This window comes from Phalacrocorax aristotelis, chromosome Z (assembly GCF_949628215.1).
Source record: "Phalacrocorax aristotelis chromosome Z, bGulAri2.1, whole genome shotgun sequence".
NCBI lineage: Eukaryota > Metazoa > Chordata > Aves > Suliformes > Phalacrocoracidae > Phalacrocorax > Phalacrocorax aristotelis.
This window is the reverse complement of record NC_134311.1, coordinates 24,398,368-24,416,445: the sequence shown is the minus strand read 5'-3', so window position 1 is coordinate 24,416,445 and position 18,078 is coordinate 24,398,368. Positions and strand designations below refer to the sequence as shown.

At 40.2% G+C, this 18,078-nt stretch overlaps 1 protein-coding gene across 1 annotated transcript in view; it reads right to left on the bottom strand.

Moving 5' to 3' along the window:
• Positions 1 to 15,837, bottom strand: part of SLCO4C1 (solute carrier organic anion transporter family member 4C1) — a 33,427-nt gene extending 17,590 nt beyond the window's left edge. Inside the window, exons 1-4 of the mRNA XM_075078401.1 lie at positions 15,520 to 15,837; positions 10,044 to 10,307; positions 3,277 to 3,471; positions 528 to 624 (exon numbers count right to left, since the gene is read on the bottom strand). Of these exons, the coding sequence (XP_074934502.1) occupies positions 528 to 624; positions 3,277 to 3,471; positions 10,044 to 10,307; positions 15,520 to 15,760 (797 nt within the window). The 5' untranslated portion in view covers positions 15,761 to 15,837. The remainder of the gene's footprint in view (positions 1 to 527; positions 625 to 3,276; positions 3,472 to 10,043; positions 10,308 to 15,519) is intronic.
• Between the last annotated feature and the right edge of the window lie 2,241 nt (positions 15,838 to 18,078).

Genomic DNA, 18,078 nt, shown 5'->3' with positions numbered 1-18,078 from the left:
GTTTTAGAAAGAATCTTCATAATCAATGAGTTATGTGAAACCCAATACGGAAGTTCAGAATGCCATTTACAGCAATCCGAAGTCCCTAGAACACAGGAAATAAAGTGTAAATGAAGCTGTTTGGAGAGTAGTACAGTTTATAACATTATTTTTTGAATAGTGGATGATTACTCAACTGGTAAATTTTATAGCAAGCTCTTTCCCAGGACGTAAGTAGCAGTATCCTACCCCTCACATCCCACCTCAGGAAAACTTGTTCCACAAGAAATTAATAGTTGTAATCTAACCCTAAACAAGCAACTAATCAAAAGACAAAGCATTTTTTGTTAATCAGCTTTAAAGTAGCCAATATGTCAAAAAGCTAAAAGTATGTATTTGCACTACAGAGAAACTTTCACACACTTGTTACCAAGTTAAAGCTCTTGAAAAATACTCACAATTTCTCCTCACTTGGAGAAAAGCTGAAGATTTAAATAAGAATTATTAGGAAAAGAAAATAGAAAGCAAAAGACTAAGCTGTATCTTGCCTTTCTGGGATCTGGATATCAATATAAATATTAAGTAGCTGCCCTCCTAAGACATAGCCAATAGCAGGACCCAGCAGTGACATGCCATAGCCAATTCCTAGAAGAGAAAATACATCAAGGTCATCATACATTTTTAAAGCAGTTGTTTGTTTGGTTTTTTTAATCCTAAATCACCTTCAGACCAAATGGTTTCTGTAATTCCACCTGTTCTTTCACTGTCATTACCTCAACTATACTGTGTAAAAGACAAAATTTGTACTTGTCCCTCAACAAGAAAATTTGCAGCTCTCATTAAAAGCTGCAACTCAGAGGTTCAGCAAAAGACACTTCACAGACAGCATCATTATGCATTATTAGATTGACTTTTGCACACCTTCTGCCTACAATCACAAGCTAGCTCGTGAAAGTTTCTGAAGTGAGGTTGTTAAAAGCATCGGTTGTTAATGCTACATGGCCACAATCTTTAGGAAGTTACATATTTCGTAATATGTTTAAGTTGATTTTTAGATCTGCCAAGACCAGAAGCCAGGGTTCCATTAAAACTTCTGACTGGAGTAATATCTGCCACCTGAGTTCATTGAAAACTCAATCATATGCACTTCCATTTACAGATATCAGCCTTAAAATACAAAAAACAGGGCTCCTGAGTATTCAAAGAAAAATCGAACCCAAAAGTTGCCAGTGTAACCATATCCTACTAGGGAGCACTCTTAGGCCTATCCATTTTTTTTTCTGGCCTAAGGACAAGATTTTCTCAATGTCTCCCTGGCCTACCAGCCAGACTTCTATGGCACTTTAGCACCGCTGGCAGGAGCACTGTCTCTGCAGAAAAAGGCTTGCAACCAATAGTAACTATACCTGTCTAAATAATTGGTTCGACATGTACCCTTACTGCTGATCCTCTATGCTTCTCCCCAAGTAGAAGAATCTGGATTTCCCATTTGTTTACAAAGTGCCTGGAGCATGAGTATTTAGTATTCTTTAGTATTCTTTCACTCTTTAGACAGCAAGAAGGAATGATGGGCAGGACAGGGAGGGTGGGAGTTGGGAAGGGTACAAGAGGGGGAAGGGACATAGAAGGGGACACAAGTTAATAAATATTGACTGACATATCCCAGGTTTTCCTGTATTTTGGAAATAATGACATGCTCACTGAGTTAACCCTACATTCATTCAACAGAACTTCAGACTTTGCTTAGGTGGTGCCTATTTCCTCCTACAGACTGTTCAGTTTAAATTACTATTTGGAATTGCTTAACTTTTTATTAGCTTTAGATGTAGATGCCTCAGTTCAGCAAAAGCACAACAATGAAAACAGACCCAGTTTCAGAAGAAAAAGAAATTACCAGCTTACAGGGTGCAAGCTTATAGTCTAAGATGCCAGCAGCTATTTACATGCACAAGCAGAAATCTTATCAGATTTGGGGTTTTTTTTGCTGCCTTGAACAAGCCTTCTTGCATTAGGCAAAGCAACACAATATATTTTAAATCCTCAATACACTGCATAAAAGCAAGAAAAAGAATTGAGGCTTAGTGTAGCTACCTGTCCACCCACTAGTCCTCTAGTTTTATTAGGCAGAATACACTATTATTCTGAACTCAGCGTTGTCTCAAGATTGCACAAGCATTAAATCATGGTATTAGTCTGTTATGTTTTAAGTACAAACGCTGACACCATTCTGAGTTTTCAGGCCACTTCTTGATCCCCCAGAGAGACAGCCCTAATTCTGCTCTTTTTATTTCACCGGCCTCAGAAAAAGTATAATAATCTCTCTCAATAAAAAGAAACAGCAAAATTAAAAGCTGTCTTTGTTATTTAACATATACATCTGTTCTATTTGTTGGCATCAACTGAAGTGTCTTGTCTGGAATGATTAAGCAAGAATTATACGCAAATGGATAATTATTTCAATTTTGCCCCTGAAATATTGATTTAGTGTGGAAAACAGTCCAGGAATCTAAGATGCTTTGAATTACTCCTGTGAGTTACCAGTATAGCTAACATACTTTTATCAGTTTGTACCTAAAAAAGAGAAAATATCTTCATAACCATAGAAGTCACCTACACTACAATGAATTTAGCAGTAAAAATGCACATAACCCAGAGAATGCTGACTGGGAAGATTGAAAATCAGGACTAAGAATTAGTATTCCTTAGCTTTCAGACAGCCCCACAGTAAGACAAACACATTCTCTGTATTTCTATGCAACTCCTTTACTTTCAGTTAAGGAAAGATGCTTCCAGTATTTCCTCCTGAAGTGCCAAGTTTGTATGTGGCTAGAGAACTGCACTGATCACATGATACACAGGAGCGACCCTGCATTGAGGGGACAACCTACTGTTAGAAGGTAAATAAATTCAACTGTTAAAAGGTACAGTAAGGTGTAGATACTGACCTGAAATGCAGTAGTTTTCAATACATGTGACAGTAAAAAGCAAATTTCTCCCACAACTTACTCTGTTGTTAACCGGCAGGCCGTATTAAACACTTAATCACTTTCAGTTACTGACACCAAAAAGGTGCACAAAGTAGCCTTACTGTTTTGCTCTGTAAAATAACTACTGAAAAGACTTGACACTTATAGCAGACTAATACCTAACTTGCATAGTAACTGATACAGATATTTTATGCACATAAGTAAACAATGAGAAGACTGATTTAATTAGAGGAATCCATAAAAGCATTTGTAAGGCATTGCAGTCTATAATCTCTCCAGACAATGTGTTATAAATAGTTTTAAAAGTTACCTATATAAAGGGAAGACTTGTGTTTTGGGACACTGTCATCAATAAAAGCTGTCCCCAAAGTATATAGTGGAGTTCCTCCAATTCCTAGCAGCAGTTGCCCCAGGATAAAGACATACAGATAGTTGGGAAGCGAAGACTTCGTGCTGGCACTGCAAGTGAAGTTAGCAGAGCTTGTTCCTGGAATTTGACACGTGTCTGAAAGACAGAGACAACAACTTTAAAATTTTGTTACCCAGCTCATCACAGTCCAACTGAAGAAAAACCTGTACTGAATGCTAAACTACATAGGAAGTGCTGTTAGTGCCAGGCTCCCATTTTAATTTTCAGGCCTACATATATATCCTATATGACAGTGTGATAACCTATGATATCATATACCCCAAAAGAAATACCGTCATGGCTTGGTTTTTACTTCCTTACCAGGAAGGAAAGATGGATGAAATAGCCTTATTAAAACATTTTTGATTGTTGAAAGCATTATTGACCAGATGGATGCAAAAACTGTCAAATGGTCATTCAACAGGTGAGTGAATACTCCTAGGTAACAGAAACTTCATTTTGATTTTGTATCTCATAATGATTCTGAGAAGCACTAACAAAAACTTCCTTTAAGTGACAGAGGAGCCTGAACAACCTGAAAGCTGGACTGCTGAAGAGGAAAGTGCAGTCATCAAGAGTCACAAGCAAAGAGAATCCTCCCTTCATACACCGTTTTGAAAAGTGTTTCCCTAAAAAAATAAATCAATCTTAAAAACCCACACTACTATCTCTCATAGAGCACAGACTGCCGTCTCTCAAGAATAAGTTAATGTAAAACCTCTCCACTTGTCCACACACACACAGCGGAAAGCAGAGGTAGGGTAGCCTAAGGTTGCACCTGCTCCTGTAATGTTTGGTACAATGAGGAGGGAAAAGAGGAAGTGAAGACGGGGTATGTTTTCTCTTCTCCCTCCTCTTGCTATCATTGCACTTTCAGTAGCAGACAGTCCTAAGCAACAAGATCAAAAAAAAAGCGTGATTCTTTCCAGGTTTTTCCAGAAAAGCATACAACCCTAAGGAAGAGGACGGACCCATCAGTTTGGTGGAGCAACCCATACTGAGCAAATATATTAAAACACCCTACAGATCAGATTAATTCTTGACACTTTGCTACAAAATTATTACATCATTTTCTTCTCAGATGTTCTTACATTTGAGGACACTTTTTACTTTAGCAAACAAAGGGAAAGCTTGTCCACACTTTGGGCTCACAAGACACAAGGAAGTGCTTGCCACTCAGCAGACACTTAAAGAGAACTGTGTACACTGATGTAATCATAAATGCATCCATGGGTTATATCATGCCTTTTTCCAGAAGGAACAGCACCATAGTGGTGGTGGAGTCATGTAGCACACAACAGGTGATTTGGTGCTCTTGCACAGAAAATGGCCAGAGAGTGATGGGAAAGCTTCTCTTCAAGAAAAGTCATTAAAATAGTCTTTCCTTTCACTTCTGAACAATCCTTATTTTAGTGCTATACTGAAGCCACATGGGGAACATATTATTAATGGCTACTCTAAAAATTAAAGTTTTTAGAGTATATTTTCCTTTTATTGTCAACCTGCTTTCTTTAGGAATATTTCTTTTTTCTGCAGGAAATTAAGTCCTAAATCAGGTTAACTTTGTACTATTTACATGCACAGCATCTAACACTAACTATAGAGGACACCATGTCCTATAATATCTTCTTAACACACCCATATTCATGTACAGCACGTACATAGAATATACCTGCAGTTGTAAGTTAGCTTCTAATATCTATTGGGCAAGTCTAAAACAGTATTTAGCTAGTTATTTTATTGCAGTACACAAATAATAGTATCTTCTCAAAGTACACACATCAGAAAACAAGTTACACAGATCAAGAAAATGCCATGAACAATGTTAAATTACAAAAATGTAGCCTAATTTGAGATCCAGAAATAGCTTAATGAAATAAGATTAGATATGGTAATGGCAATCAAACTCTGACAGACTGTGGTTCTTCATGAGTCCCCATCGCCACTCCCAGTGTCTCAGTTCATGTCAATCTAAAAGCCTGTGCCATTGTATAACCAAACAATTGTAGCCTCTCCCCTTCAGTTTTCTAGCTCTCCAATTTATATGCCCTAGGATATTTATTCTGACATTGAGATGAGAAGCTTACCACGCTAGTTTGTTTTCAGAACCATGTTATCAGGTCTAACTACAAAATTACGACAACCACCAACATGCACTTTAATACAAGTATAATCCTTTTATTTGCGTCAGCTATCAGACTTTTTTTTTCAAGTCAGCAAGTACACATGCACTTGCTCAGTGGAGTCGTGGACCATATCTCATGTTTCCACGAAATACTTTAAAAGCTGAGACAATTTATCACAAAACTATTAGATTAGATTAAACCAGCATAAATCAAAATTGCTATCAAACATCAGTTTAATATCTCTACCTCAGCCTTGCATGTCATCTGCTTGTTGTACCAATCCAAGGTTTAAGCAGATTGGTAAAGTGACACAAGTTAAATCTAACCTGGAGTAGATCCACAGCCTGTTTCCTGCTCTCATAAGAATGGTGGAGAGAAAAGGCACTAACTTTTACATGATCAATAAAGTCTAAAAGCCAAGCCCTGGGCGAAGTTTAAAATGGGTGGCTGACCATTTTTAAGTACCTTTTCTCATTAAACTTCTTTTGCCTTCTAAAAGTCAGTGGATGAGACAGAGGATTTTAAAGAGCAGAACTGTATTAAAGGCAACACCATCCAGAGTTAGTCATTATAATCCGTGCATGCTTTAATCTAACATATCTACCTGAATTCAAGTTGTGTAAAGGCCAAAATATTCCCAAATATCTAATGCAACATACTAGCCAAGAAGGTGGAACCAACTGTGAGATGCTTTAGCAATTACATTAATTAGAAGACAGACAAGTCAAGACTAGTTTTACACACATCTTAAAATGCAGCCAGTAGGTGTGGGGTTTCTTTCATCTTTTGGAGGGCAGGGAATAGTTTAAAGAGGTTTGTTGAGTGAGAAAAAGAACAGCTTAGTTTCTACTCCTTTTTAAACTTAAGTCTGTCTCCCCTATATGTCTTGAATGGGGAAGTCACTCAAAGCTTCAATGAACATGCTGAATGAAGATTAAGTTCTCAGTTTCTAAAGGCAGATATTACAGTATTGCAGAACATCTAAGTGGTATAGAGAAACACACCAAGCAGTGTAGAGACCCACAGCACTATTCATTATTTGAGTAATCAGTAAAAGCAACAGAAAAACCACAGGCATACTGATGGTGCAAGACAAAACAGTCAAATTAGAGGCTGGCATCACACATATTCTGTCAACACTAGTACCCAAATACCACAGCCTTCTTCAGTCTGTAACTGCCCTTACCATGTTCTGGGAAGGAAGATAAAATAAATACTCTTCTGAGAAGATTCACTAACTCTCAGACCCTAAATGACTTATCACCTTGGGCTTCCAGTAAAACAGAGAACTGAGGAAAGGTGTTCAAGTCATTCTCCCTCTTCTCAAGTCACACCACACACATTTCAACTCCAATGGCTAAGACCTGTTATTAAAAAATGTATTTATTTTTCCAAAGACATCACTCACATCCTGATACTGAAGAAACTCACAGAATAATTCAGGTTGGTAGAGGCATCAGGGAGTCATGTAGTTCAACCTCCTAATCCAAACATTGTCAAAACCAAATGCAGACCAAGTTGCTCAGGTCTTTACTCAGAAGGGTCTTGAAAAGCCCCAGAGATTCAGACTGCACAGTCTTTCTGGGTAATGTTCCAATACTTGACTGACCTCACAATAAAGTTATCTTCCTTGTGTCAAGTGAAAAATCCGTATTTCATATTTGCTGTGACAGGCATCATTCACAAATTTAAATGCTTCCATAAGATCTGATGCAGAACTTGAAAAGTACGTTGCTTATAGCATCTGCATTTTTTACAGTCCTCTGTACTTTTTATATATAACCGAATACAGAATAGATTCATTACAGACAAACCACTAGATGGAGTTGCTGACTACAAATACCAGAGCCAGATGAGACAGTGAAGCCCCTGTGTAACCTAAAGAAGTTAACAAATACCTCATTACATCTATGTTACAAATTTGAGTCTGAAGCTGTTCTGGAGATTAGACGAGACATGTTTGCTGTGGCTAAAAGTTTTTGTAAATAGGTAGACTATTGGCCAGCTACTTTTTCAATATGAAATGGGTTAAACTTTTTCTAAAGAGTGTTATGATAAATAATTCCATCCTATTTTGTAGGGTAGGATGTGTATATACTCAGATTAAAAGTAAGTTAATATCTCAAGGTAAAATGGTAACTTCCACCAAGCCTCTAAGCCTTATACTTGAGGCTAGATGTATTTTGTATTCCAGGCTAGACCTGTTAATTAACCTGGCAGCCATATTAAATATTGCACTGAACTATACTTTGAAGTTGTCCTGCAGGTAAAACTCACTGTACTTATATATAGCAGATGAACATAAACAATCAACCAACCAACTAGGAACAGTTCAAAAGTAAATTAGGTGGTAAATTTTAATACAGAGCATCAAATAAGAGTTTACCGTCAATACATTAAAATCTCTATAAACTACTCATCCAAATAAGCAATAAGGAAGGTTTTTTGGGGGTGTGGTGCTGTAAATTCTGCAACTAAATGTATAGTCAAGATGCTTCATCAACATCAGCACTAGCTAGATCAGACATCCTATAAAATCATGTACTGTGGTTAACTGTTAAAGGATGCCGTTACACAACACCTGCAGGTTTACATTGAGTCTGTCATGGTGCAGATATTCCATGCACTCTGTAGTCATTTACCTTTGGTATTGTTTTGTTTAAGTCAGCTTAAGTCCTTAAATCTGTTCACCGCAGTCAAAGTATAGGTACCTGCATTACAGCAGTTAAAACTGCTCGAGCAAGTCTGAGGGAGGATTTCATCAATATCTATAAATAACACCTATAAATATCTAAAGGGTCCAGTCCCATTGTCAGGACAATGGGACTGGACTCTTTTCAGTGGTGCCCAATGACAGGACAAGGGGCAATGGGCACAAGCTGGAACACAGGGAGTTCCACTTAAACATGAGAAAATCTTTCCTGTGAGGGTGACAGAGCAGTGGAACAGGCTGTCCAGGGAGGGTGTGGAGTCTCCTTCCCTGGAGACATTCAAAACCTGCCTGGGTGTGTTCCTGTACCCCTGCTCTAGGTTTGCCTGCTCAAGCAGGGGGGTTGGACAAGATGACCTCCAGAAGTCCCTTCCAACCCCTACCATTCTGTGAAAACAGCATGAATTCAATCAGCTTACAGTGCCATGGAGAGGAAAGCACACATTCTGCTTAAAATTTTCCCTACAGCTTTTAGATTTCAAAATTCCATGTAGAACAAGAGCCTTAATAAGGTATCAACACCTACAGCATCTTTAATGGCAGATGAAGTGGCAGATGTTTGATGAAACAGAAGCAGATTCTTTGAAATTTCAACCAAATTTGGTAAGAGGGGGAGAGATCATTTGCAATAGTTGACCATCTCCCTTCACACTCCCACCCTGTCAGTATCTTGTTTCATTAAAAAAAGAAACTACAATCATGTTGGAACATTCTTTGTATTAAATTCAGCTTCCCTTTCATACTAGTGAAGTAGGGAAGGTAATACTGAAACTGAAATTGTAGACAAATGTGACTGTAATAGAGCCGGGAGCAAATAAACTGTTGCCCCTCTGCTAAGGGGTAACAAGTAATCATCTGCTCATAACCTCCAAACACTGAAGAGTTTTTTCTTTTGGCCTTGTTCAGTAAAAAGGTCAATTAACTTCTGCCTCATATCCTCATTTATTAGATAGCAAACAATATACCAAAAGTATTTAACTAATGGTCAATGTCTGGACAGCTCATAGAAGTGTCTGACTTGACTATCACTTAAAAACTAATTTGAGAATCAACAACCAGAAGACTGAGAACCTTCCATCAGATTGCTTAATAGCTACAAATTTTTCCTGTAAGCCCTAATATACTTAGTCACTGAAGGCATAAATCTGATTAAACACTGCAATAACAATTAAGGCAATCCTAAAAAATTAAGTCACCCTGCTTTAGAGATATCTGGATGTACTTAAAAGTCTTGTTTTATGAAAAAAAGATATGGAAGATCTGAGAGCTGGCTACTCCTGCGATTTCAGTACTGCTTGTTCCCTCTTTATTTCAAAGAAACCCACAAGTTCTAATCAACATTTTAGAAGGACTTAGTGAAACTTGTTAATGAATTACTCAAGATGACATTAATAGTTCAAAGGCCAAAAGAACTGCAATATGCAGTCACCTTTCAAAAAGACAATAAGTCTAAAAGCTTTCCTTTAACATTTATACTACATCACTGACCTGACTTTCATTCCTATTCACAAAGAAATGCCAGACCATTTTGCTGAATCTTAATTGCATTCATCAATTCAAGTCAAAAAGCATGTTATTCAAATGTTGCTTATGAAAAAGAATTGTTACTGACACCCAGTGTTTTCTGAAAAAAAGTTCACTGTGTAGAGAGACAGCTCTTGAACTTACAGATTTCACAGAATCATTTTATTTTCAATGTTAGAGATAATACTCTATTTTTAGGGCCTTAACAGATATTAACTATGTTGTACCGAATTAAGAGTTGCAGCACATCACTACAGAGATTTTAAAAAAAAAAACAACAAAACTTTCAAACATAAGTATAAGCTTACCCTCAAGTTTAGCTCCATAGTGGTATTTTCCACTACTGAAATGTGGTAAGGAAAATACAAGTGAGCCCAATCCTAGCATAAAGGCTGAGAAAGCAAGCCATCGTGGTTTGTGTCCTCTTTCTCCAAAGAAAGATACGAACAGTGACAATATACAAAAAGCAATGTCATAGCTTGCAGAGATTAAGCCAGTGAGGGAACTGTTCAACTCATAACGCTTCTCAATTGTTGAAATACTAATGTTAATCAGGCCATTTACCACAATACCTACAAAACAAAACAAAAAGAAGAGATAATTAGTCAAAGATCCGTTAATTTGATAGAGTCATAAGGGTAAACTTACCATTTTGTGATGGAAGGGTTAAAATGAATATATTTACCACACTACATTTTAAGGTATTTATTATCTTAAAATCCAGGTATACAGTGGATTGACACGGTGTCAACTTAAGCCAGCCAAACTGAAGAGACCTATTCAATTTTGTTCTCTACCATGTAAAGATTCAACACTCTAAGCAGTAAGCCAGCAAAATACCATGCCTTAAACACTGCTCATGTATTAAGGTTCCAGGTTCCATTTGAAGCACATATTTCAAACACAATGCCTACCGTCTCATAAGATACTGTATCAAAAGGAAATTAGTCAAGGTAATGACTTGCATTGGAATACAAGCTACGACTGAATCAATTTCAGGACATAGCTTTTAAATCATGGTTGTCAAAAAGGCATCACTTCCTCCCTGCCATCACAAAGGGAATATACAAGCAGACTTTTGAACAGCCATCCTTCCCTATAACATAAAAGAGTGTAAAACTATTTAAAAATACTTTGCAACTGTTTCAGAGCAACTGATGCTATTTACTTTAACCAGAAAAAAGTTTGCCCTCTGAACTTGAAGTTCCCTGAAGCAGAAGTATCAGACAACCTGGAGAAAAGGCCTTGCATGAGCTGCCCTACTTAGGCACAGGCCAACTTCAAAAAACTGATCCAAAAGTAGATGCAAGTCAGCTGCAATTACCAGTGCATGCTTATACATGCTGTCCATTTTTACAAAAGTGTTTTTTCTAGATACTAACTTGAATCTCCCATCCTGCCTCGCATTCCGTTTGTATGAGAAACGCCAAGTAAACTTATAGGACTTTACTTTTAACAGTCCCAAAATAGATTCTGTTACAAGTGACATAATAGCTGCACTTCATCACAGTGTCAGATAACTTCATGGTAGTCTAATTAAACTGTACCCATAGTAAAATATATACCCAGGAAAAAAGTTAGCAAGTCTTGGAGTCACACGCAGTTGTAAATAAGACAGTTTTGTAACCTCACAGATGACTGATGAGTATCTCATGACACGGGCCCTAAAGTTATCCTTCCTCTTTCTCAAATTCAAACATGATTCTCTGCTGTCATACCAAGAACAGAACAGAAGAACAGATGGCTGGGGAAAGCAAAGGATTTAAGTTAGTTTTCAACAAGCACTGCACCATCCACAAATGCAACTACACAGGTTGAACTTACTGGATCTGCCTGGAGTGCTGTGATCAAACAGCTGTTTTCTTATCAGTGCAATCTCCACCATAACTAAACACTTCAGCTTTCTATAAGGAGGAAGCTCTTGGCATAGCCTTAATTTTCTAATATCCTACTATGGCCTCTTTATTAAGGAAGACAATTTCACCTGTCAGTCTGACCACCATATTTAAATTCATATGGGAATAACAGTAGTATTCAGGTGTTACTCCACTGCTATTATTTATACATTTGGCAGCTTTCTTCTTTTCTTCTTAAGGAACATTGACCAAAGAACAATACCAGCATGAAGGAATGAGCAAACAAGTTTTTCCCATTTGCCAGCACTTCAAACATTTACTAAGGCCTTAAAATATTCACCTGAAGTAGGTGTGCTATGTGGCAAATTGGTTACAGAACTAGAAGATGTCATGTTTTACCTGTAGTTTAAGTTGCCACCTTTAACTTACACCCTAAAAGTTGTAAAACCTTGCAGTTAATTTTATTGTATAATTAGATTCCATCTGTAAAAGTGTAGATGTGATGAATGGCAGCATAACTTCTCCAATACCATCATCTAGGGATTAATCGCTGAAGTCTTTTCAGGAAAGATAGAACCTGGCTGATACTAACTCAATCTGAAAAACGAATTCTAAAGGACTTCTCGACACTTAAATACTAGTATAAAAGGTTTTTTTTAACTATTTTAATCCAACACCTTATTGTCCTGCCATGTTCTGTTAGAAGTTTAGGTACAGTGTGTACTGACCCACAAAATCCAGATTAATCATAAGCCAACTTCATTTGCTCTAACAAAATGCAAGTATTTTTTCTTCATCCATTTAACAAAAATGGTGCTCTATAGTTGTTCTAAGTATGGTGGCTTTAAAGCTGTGGATTGCAGACACACAAATAAAAAAAAAACCAACAAAACAAACAAAAATACTTAAAAGTCCTTCCAGTAACAAACCTAATCAGGGTATAAAATATTAGTGCTATCCAAAGCTTCCACACAGATTAGGCTGGGCCAGTCTCAAACAGTGCTTCTGGTGTTTTGCTTAACAAAATTATTACTGAGTATAATACTCATTGTATTGTGTCATACGCAATGACACACTTATCATTATAGTCACTATACTCAAAATAGTGGGATAACTTCTACCTTGTTTACTACTATAGCTATGAACTGCAGCATATCCGGTTATTGTATTACAAGATGCAATCATACATTTATGCAACTCTAAGTGCCATACACAGAGCAGGTATTAGTCATGTAACTGTGTTCTACGCAAAGAAGTCTTTTCTGCTCTGGAAATACAGGTTTCACATGGACTTGAAATAGAAACAGCCAGAAATGAAGAGTTAAGTTTCACCTGGAATTGTCTGAAAAGCAGAAATACAGAAAATCAGGTGCTAATGATAACAATAACCTCTTTTCTAGGGCAGCTAGAAAATAACCTAATAGACATATGCCTTCAGTTAGATACACACATACAGGAACCTACACATATGTACCAGGTCACTGCAGGTAACTACCTACTATGTTCACTCATTTTGTGAAAAGTCTAATACAACAACTTACATACATCAAAAGTGCATTAAGGATGACTTCATTATTCTTCAGTGCATTAGGAAATAAACTCTCCTAGAAGGACATTAGCATTATCAAGCTTTACAGATATATTTTATCTTCCTCAGCGATGGTTTCTGTAATTCAGAGGTTAAATAAATAATTAGACCCAAAGCTAGAGTACAGTAGTAGCTCACACAACTCCAAAATCCCAGTTGCATCTACAGCTGCAAGACCTAAATATTTTTGCAAGGTTTCACATACAGCACTGAATTTCTTCTCTGAAAATGATTTTTGTTTCTTCTGCTTCTCAAAAAACAGTTACAACTTGAGTCTTCAGTACCCAATTTCCTTTCTATGATCTAGCCAAAGGAAAGGTCCTTGTTCAGAAAACCTAGATAACACATCATTAAGAATGCCACAAGGTTAATAGCCATCCCTACATCAGCTTTCAAAACAAAGCATCAGAAGTTTCCTTATATTAATGCCCTAAATCTGAATTAGATTAGATAGGTACCTCTCTAAGGTCTGCCATACAGTCAGATAACAGGACCAAGACCTGGATAAGTGGCACAATCAACACCCATAGCATAATTAACACCTGTAGCATCCTAAGGGGACCTCTGTCTTATTCTTACAAGACTTTTTTATGATTAAGAACCTCTCCATACTGCTAAAAAGAGATAAAATTTAAATTATACTGAATTCATTATTCAGCTGAGCAGACGATCAGATCAGCACAGCAAACTGGATTTTAATAAATATTCCTATAGCAAATTTAGAAGTGGTGGAAATACTCAAGGCGCTTTCTCTAGTGTAATATAATCTGAAGCCTTTCAGTGTCACCTTCAGGGCATTTTTGATTGCCTATCCATATTCTTAAGCTACGGAAATATATATGCATGATCCAAAAGTCTTCTACTGCTCAGCTGCAATTGAAATCTGCTATGTAAGAAGTTCTTCTACCCCTCCATTTATTTTACTCTGTTTGCGAAAAATAAATTTCAGCTAACCGCAGGACAACTGCAACAGTAATCACCTCCTGGTCCTACCAGCTGGAACATGGCCTTTCAAATAACACAGCACAGGCTCTGCCCAAAACGCTCTAGAAAACTTTTGTAACACAACACACGTATGCCAGATCCTAAACACATCGAAATCAAAAGAGTTCAAGGAAACATATACTAAGAGACATTAGTTCTAAGGATTTTCTAAGCAACACAAAAAGCAGTCAGATCCTTCTAGGTTTTAAGCAGAACTTCCTTCTCAGTTCTCCTCAGACCAGCCCCATTACCTGAGTGTGGTGCCAGGCAGGAATGCAGCCATCCATATCCCACATGTCTTTGGCACAGGCTGCCTGCTCCTCTAGCACTGCATCTCTTCTTCTACATCTCCCCCACCCCTCTGCCGCAGTCTCATTCTTTATGAGCAACAAGGATGAGCTTTAAGGCCTCATAATTTTTCAGGAAACACAGTTTTCTTTTCTAGCTAGTCCAATAAAGTTGAAAGGTTCTGAACAGTAATTCAATAGCTCCATCTGACAGACAAATATCTGAGCTTTACAAACCTCAGGTTTGTAAATTTGGTACATTAATGCTTCCCCTCCCCCTCAGCTATTATTACCACCTTCTAAGCCTAAGGCTTGCCAAGGCCCCAACAAATCTTGTTACAGAAAACCAAAAATGTGGGCAAGAAGCTGAATAACAGAAATCAAGAGCAAACAGACTACCCCCAAGGTTAAGCATTACAATGATAGCTGTACTGCAATCCACAGAAAAAAAAAAAAACAGATTTTTTTAAAGCCATCTTAATAACCCAAAGTCCAACCCAACCATGCCAATGCACATTTTTAATTGGCAGGCAGGTAACAAAGTACATGCTAGAGCACTACCGTTTTGTCTATTGGTTTACACCATGTGCTCCATTCCATGGATCATATGCCTCAACCTGTGAGGCACATATGAAGCACCACTTCCTTGTGAGCAAAGGGGACACAGCACAGACAACAGCATGAAGCACAGAGCTGATGGGACAATGGACTCATCAATGGTCAGAAAGGTAGGCAGGAAAAGAAGAAAAGGAGGAAGAGGGTGAAACACAGAGCTGTAGGAGCAACTTCCCTATCCAGGGCAACAAGGTACCTTCTTTCAGTAGCAAAAGAACTACTGTAACTCTTCAGCAACGGAACCCTGCCTCCCCTCACTCACCACCCAAACCACCGCAACTCTTCTCCTGCCTTCGCCAGCCCAGGCTCCCACCTGGCTGCCCCCGCCACCCCAAGATGGGGAGCAGGATGTGCCCAGGGCAGGGGTAGGCCTGCAGGGGCCGGGTCCCGCATGGACAGCAGAGAGGGGGGCTGCAGGCCTGCGGTTCACGGCGAGGTGGTGGGGACAGGTTACCTTGGAAGATAGCCAGGAGGCTGTAGGCAGCCAGGTAGCCCTCGGGGTTGTTGCAGAGCTGCAGAGCCTTAGGGGTGCAGCGGCCCCACCCGCAGGGCCCCTCCTCAAGCTCAGGCTCAGGCTCAGGCTCAGGCACCGCCGGGACGCCGGCACCTGCCCCGGCGGGGCTTGCTTGGCGCTGCCGGCCGAGGTCGGGACTGGGTGGCTCAAACACCGGGTTCTCGATACCGCCACCCTTCATGGCGCTGAAAGGCTGCCACCACTGCCCAGCCCCGACTGCCAGCGGCGCCCGGGCGCGACGCTCCCGTAAGTACCCCCAGGGCGGGCGGCCCGGCCCCGACGGGGGCAGGTGGCGGCGCTTTCCCCCTCCTCCCGAGGAGGGCGGCCCGCCTCGCCCCGCCCCGCCGCGCCCCGCCCGGGCCGCTGAGGCCGTGTCCCGCCGTCCCCGCCGCCCGGCGAGAGGTCCGCGCCGGTGATGTCGCCTGCTAGCCCGCCGGGCGAAGGAGCTGCCGCCGCCCGCACCTGCCCCTCGGCCGCTCGGTGAAGCGGCCTCCCGCCCCGCCGGGCTGCTGCCGGGGGAAGGTCCCCCGCGCCGGGAGCCGCGTAACGTTAATAGCAGCCATTAACGTTAACGTCGGGCGGGCGAGCCCGGGGCGCGGCGCGGGCTGGGTTGCGCGCTGTCGCAAGCTCGTGCGTCCGCATCGAGTTCTGCTTTAAACTTCCAGTTAGCGAGCGGTGGGAGCCCGCCGCCCACGGGGCCGAGCCGCGCGTGGGAGGTCAGCGAGCGCCGGCGGCGCGCACCCGGCGGCGGCAGCGGCCGCGGCAGCGCACATGGCACGTCCATCTCGCCTAGCAACGCTGGCTCGGGAGCAAATAATAAAAAAATCAAGCACCTGACAAAAAGTCCTCATAAGCGTTTCTTACGAGAAACTGCGAAGTTCAAAAGGTTCTTTACAAGTGCTGGAAAAAGTGAAAGGGATGTTTTTCCAGATACGGTACTTTCCCACTTTAGGCAAGTGAGTTGGCACATGACTCGCTTGGGTGTGGAAACCCATTTCCAACTAAAAAAAAAAAACAAAAACCAACCACCTTCACATTTGCAAAAGTCATCCTTTGGAAATACTATTCCCCTAATGTACCACAGGAAATTTCCACCTACAGGAGCTTCCAGTCATTGAACAAGTTACTCAGTTGCAGACATCAACCATGAAAATTTGTCAAGTGTACAAGGAAGTACCAACTTTGTTTGCACATAGTGGGAATTATTTTACTCATCTGGACAAGAGCAGCTGGGACGGAGTCCAGGGATCAACTCACCATCATCACTAGTGTTAATCTCTGGGCAGTACTGGTTTGGCCTGAAAAGTCCTTCCCCTTTCAAGAGCCAAAAGTGTTTTAGAGACAAGTAAAATAAGACTGAAACTGGAGACGTCAGCAGTGGCTTTCGGTTCACAGTGAAAGCCAGGGCATCCTCCTGAATTCCTAACCATCCTCTCATCCCCTGGTGTCACAGGTCTTCTGAAAGAGGTCCACATTTTGAGTATTCAGCAGCAGCACAGAAACTACATGGAGATGACCTCCTGGAAAGAAAAGAAAAAAAAAAAAAAAAAAAGGAGGAGTATATGTCTGTATATTTGTATAGATAAATTGCAGATCTGAAATCGGCTGCTCCTGCTGCTGCTGCAGCTTGCAGGGCCAGTGGGTGATGGCTGGAGCTAGAGGGCCATGGGCTTCCCTGCAGTTGGCCCTTCCCCACCCCCCACCTCAGCCACCTCGGAGTCCAGGTGCTGCCCCAGCCCCACACCCAGCAGTGACAGTCCTGCGCCTGCAGGTGCCCAGATAGCTGCTCCCTGGTGAAGCATTCCTCTGCTGGTTATGGACAGCACCCAGACCCTGAAATTAGCTTACTATTATTCTTTCAGGCTATAGTCTGGAATGGTTTTTCCTCAACCAGTTATCAAGATATATCGGGCCAACTGGCACACTAACCTGTTTCAGGAATAGCATATTAATAAAGTCTTCTTTTGCCTGTGTTTGTCTGAATTTTATTGATTTTTTTCATTTCCCCTAATTAAAATAAAGTAGGACATGTCATTTGAAATAATACCCTGATCTCAGCTAAAGTGCTCACATGCTAGAGTAGTAACAATAATCCATGAACTTGCTATATTATTATACTGCTGAGACATAAAAACCTCCCTTGATCTGCCAGGTCAGCTAAGTTTGTTATCTTCATTTAGTTGTTACCCTCCCAACTGATGGTTTTGGTTTTATCATCACAGGAAGGTGACAGAAGGGAAGGGAAAAAGAGAAGTGAGTGGAGCTCGCTATGAAAAATAGTGTATTCAACTGTTGTTCAACAACAGTTTTTTAGAAAATTGGGGAGGGTAGCATTGTGATGTCTGGTCTAAGCCTAGTCTTGGAATTAAACAGAGAATTGAATAATCCAGGGAATTAAGTAGAAGTGAACTCTCAAGAGTATGTACCATGCTAGCAGAATACAGAATTTAGGAGAAAGCTACAGGGACAGGGAGAGAAAGGGAATAAAATATGGTATAT